The 4,325-nt window shown below is 36.7% G+C and overlaps 1 protein-coding gene across 1 annotated transcript; it reads left to right on the forward strand.

The window, feature by feature from the left end:
- The first annotated feature begins 2,420 nt into the window (after nt 1-2,420).
- Nucleotides 2,421-3,477, forward strand: LOC122893028 (heterogeneous nuclear ribonucleoprotein A1-like). The gene has a single exon (XM_044229798.1). The coding sequence runs from the start codon at nt 2,501-2,503 to the stop codon at nt 3,461-3,463; it is 963 nt and encodes a 320-aa protein (XP_044085733.1). The 5' UTR covers nt 2,421-2,500; the 3' UTR covers nt 3,464-3,477.
- The last annotated feature ends 848 nt before the right edge of the window (nt 3,478-4,325 follow it).

Here is a 4,325-nt window from a genome sequence, read left to right on the forward strand (position 1 = left end):
ACAAAAAAAAGTCAAAGAAATAAGGCGTCCTTTCCTTTTTAAAGTAAAGCATTTCTTCAGAAACCTCTTCTCCCATACATAGCAACTTCTGAATGTATCTCTTCAGTCAAAATTACCAAAATTACTATAACTTTAAGATAAGTATTTAATTATATTAGTCAAAATTATTACAACTTTAAGATAAGTATTTAATTATATTATATCAATATATTAATTATATTAGATTCTGTCATTAAACAATGGAAGAATAGTTATTGATAGGCAACTAGTAATGTCCATCATAGGGTCTTTTAAACATCACTTGTGTTAGATTGGCTGTGTCTGATTTAACCTTATTTATCTCTGCAATATCAGTTGAAGTCTTGAATTTTATTAACTCCCTAACTATTCCAAGATCCAAACTGGTTATTCTGTGTCTTTACTTGGATATTAGAAAATAAAGGTAAATTAAAAACTATATATGATACAAAACTTTAAATAGGTCTGGCAATTTTTTTTAAAGATTTTATTTATTTATTTGTCAGAGAGAGAGATGGCACAAGCAAGGGGAGTGGCAGGCAGAGGGAGAAGCAGGCTCCCTGCTGAGCAAGGAGTCCAATTCAGGACTCAATCCCAGAACCCCAGGATCACAACCTGAGCCAAAGGCTGATGCTTAACAAACTGAGCTAACCAGGGATCCCTGGCAATTATTAATAATAGTAAAAACAGTAGAGTACTGATTATTAATGACTTAATGATTATTAAAAGAATATTATATGTTTTTAAAATTACAGATTTTGTATATTAGCTATAAAATCATCTAAGCAAGATAAGCCTTAATAGAGTGGTTTAAAATTTATATATACCCATATTGAACAAAGTAAAACCTTAGACATGTGAGCTAAAGTAACAATGGAATAAATACTGTGTCTTCAAAGCTCAATGTCACTGTTACAGGAATTAAAGTTAATGAGATTGCCCTAAAGAGGGCATGCCCAAGACTTCAAATAGACACAAAACAACCAACCTTGGCTAAATCCTCTGAGGAAGCTGCTCTGTGCTGCAAAAAATTATTTTTTGGAAAGAATTACTGCAGGTGAAATAGATGAGAAATGCTGTTTCTTGAGTTTATGGAGGCCTATAACTATCAATTCAAGTTGATCAATATATTGTAGACCCTACACTGTATGTCACAGATACTGGATTATTTGGATAATCCTTTCTCTTACTCCATTAAGTGAAAAGCAACTAATTCTCTAAAGTCTTTTTCTGGGGAAACTTAAATATCAAGTAACCAGGCAGTTCATTTTAAACAATTAAAATTAAAAATAAAATAACAGTTTGCAACACAATGGTACATTATAGTAAGTCTATTCTCAAAGAGAATCTAGCACCATAAATCTAGAATTGTTTAAGAATTCTTAAGAAAAACATCTAATATTACATAAGAAATTATTTTGGTCAATAAATACAATGTTAAATCTGGACAGTCAGCAGTACTCCCTTATCTAAACCCTAAAATGAATCCAAGTATATCCTGAGGAATTCAGATAGGACAGGTGGATAAAATATAATATAATCTACTCTGCCTTATTTTTTTAATTCTCAAGGGAGGTGGTGAAGAGTAGGGACCCTTGATTTACTAACTAATAATAAAACCCAGGACACTTTTACAGATGGAAAAAAAGGTGAAAACTGTCTACAGAAGGATGATTCCAGGGAGAATCAACTTGATTCTCATCTTGACAGAAAATCTTATTTTGGTAGTACAATCCTGGTGCTGATTATAAAGCACCAGATTATCTCTGAAAGCCAGAATGAAAGATCAGGCTGAAAGCACAAGGTCTGGTAGATAATTTGCTTCAAAAGTTCAAAACTAACTCCCCTAGTTCTTTCTGAAGTTGTTTCTCCCTTACCTACGAGGAATATAGATCAAGTTAACTTATAGAGAGTTTGAACAACAGATCTATAGACCTAGGAACATCAGGCAAAATTATCGGGTAACATATGGTCATACTCAAAGCAAGGAATTATGACATCCTCAACTCTGAACAAAGAGACCCTTGTGGTCCTAATCTGCTGATAGCCAGATAAACCACCAGAAAGGAAAAGGGAGGCTTCAGCTTTAAAAAAGAAGCAACCTAAGAGAAAAGGCATATAGATACTAACATTTAGATTCCCAATGACAGAGTGTAATTCTCACCCAATAACCATATACTGCAGCTACCTAATAACAAGTCTTAGTCACACACAAAATTTTCAAACAGCTATTTGGTGCCTTACTCCTAAAACTATCAGTTTAGTATCATCAGATACTCAAAGGAAGGTTAAAACATTAAAAACAAACTAAAGCCAACAAAAAACAAAAGGAAGTTTAAAGAAGAAATAAACTTAAAAAGTATAAGCAATAAATGACATCAGAGAGATCATAAAAACACTAAATCAAGAAAATAATATTAGCCTTTCTGCCCGTGGACGCCGCCGAGTAAGCATCGTTAAAGTCTCCCCTCCCACCGCCGTCATGTCTAAGTCAGAGTCTCCCAAAGAGCCTAAACAGCTGCGGAAGCTCTTCATCGGAGGTCTGAGCTTTGAAACAACCGATGAGAGTCTGAGGAGCCATTTTGAGCAATGGGGAACACTTACGGACTGTGTGGTAATGAGAGATCCGAACACCAAGCGCTCCAGAGGCTTTGGGTTTGTCACATATGCCACTATGGAGGAGGTGGATGCAGCCATGAATGCAAGGCCACACAAGGTGGATGGAAGAGTTGTGGAACCAAAGAGGGCTGTCTCAAGAGAAGATTCTCAAAGACCTGGTGCCCACTTAACTGTGAAAAAGATTTTTGTTGGTGGCATTAAAGAAGACACTGAAGAACATCATCTAAGAGATTATTTCGAACAGTATGGGAAAATCGAAGTGACTGAGATCATGACTGACCGAGGCAGTGGCAAAAAGAGGGGTTTTGCTTTTGTAACATTTGATGACCATGATTCTGTAGACAAGACTGTCATTCAAAAATACCATACTGTGAATGGCCACAACTGTGAAGTAAGGAAAGCGCTCTCTAATCAAGAGATGGCTAGTGCTTCATCCAGCCAAAGAGGTCGAAGTGGTTCTGGAAACTTTGGTGGTGGTCGTGGAGGTGGTTTTGGTGGGAATGACAACTTTGGTCGCGGAGGAAACTTCAGTGGTCGAGGTGGATTTGGTGGCAGTCGAGGTGGTGGTGGATATGGTGGCAGTGGGGATGGCTATAACGGATTTGGTAATGATGGAAGCAACTTTGGAGGTGGCGGAAGCTATAATGATTTTGGCAATTACAACAATCAATCCTCAAATTTTGGACCCATGAAAGGAGGCAATTTTGGAGGCAGAAGCTCTGGCCCTTATGGTGGTGGAGGCCAATACTTCGCCAAACCACGAAACCAAGGTGGCTATGGTGGTTCCAGCAGCAGCAGCAGCTATGGCAGTGGCAGAAGGTTTTAATTACTGCCAGGAAACAAAGCTTAGCAGGAGAGGAGAGCCAGAGAAGTGACAGGGAAGCTACAGGTTACAACAGATTTGTGAACTCAGCCAAGCACAGTGGTGGCAGGGCCTAGCTGCTACAAAGAAGACATGTTTTAGACAATACTCATGGGTATGGGCAAAAAAACTCGAGGACTGTATTTGTGACTAATTGTATAACAGGTTATTTTAGTCTGTTCTGTGGAAAGTGTAAAGCATTCCAACAAAGGGTTTTAATGTAGATTTTTTTTTTGCACCTATGCTGTTGATTGCTAAATGTAATAGTCTGATCATGACGCTGAATAAATGTGTCTTTTTTTAAAAATAATAATAATAATAATAATATTAGTAAAATATGAGAAAAAACAGGAGGAATCCTACTTTATAAGACTGTGTTGCTAGCAGACTGGCTCTGCCTCTTGCTGGCCTTGAAGAAGCAACAGAAAACATAGAAGAAAAAAGAATAGAAAACATTAACCCTAGGGAACAAAAAGTCATCTAAGAAATAAATGTATAAAACACAGTGTGGCATAGCCATGATAATATTTATGGACATAATGATGTAAATTCTGAATGCTGACTCTATAAAACTTCCAAATTGAGAATGAGGGGATAAGTACATATTTGGTATAAGAAAAATTTATAAGAAAACTAATTCATCATCTTCACAGTAGTAATAACAAAATCCGTTTTTGGATTTCTATACTTGGTGCAATCTCCAAGCACCAAGATAGATTATTTCATACATTGATCAGTAGCTTTATTCATGCTTCTCAGCTTTCTGAGCAGTACTTCCTCTTGCCCTCTTCCCTGACTTTCCATATCTACCAAACCTAACACTGTC

Source organism: Neovison vison, chromosome 13 (genome assembly GCF_020171115.1).
Source record: "Neovison vison isolate M4711 chromosome 13, ASM_NN_V1, whole genome shotgun sequence".
NCBI lineage: Eukaryota > Metazoa > Chordata > Mammalia > Carnivora > Mustelidae > Neogale > Neogale vison.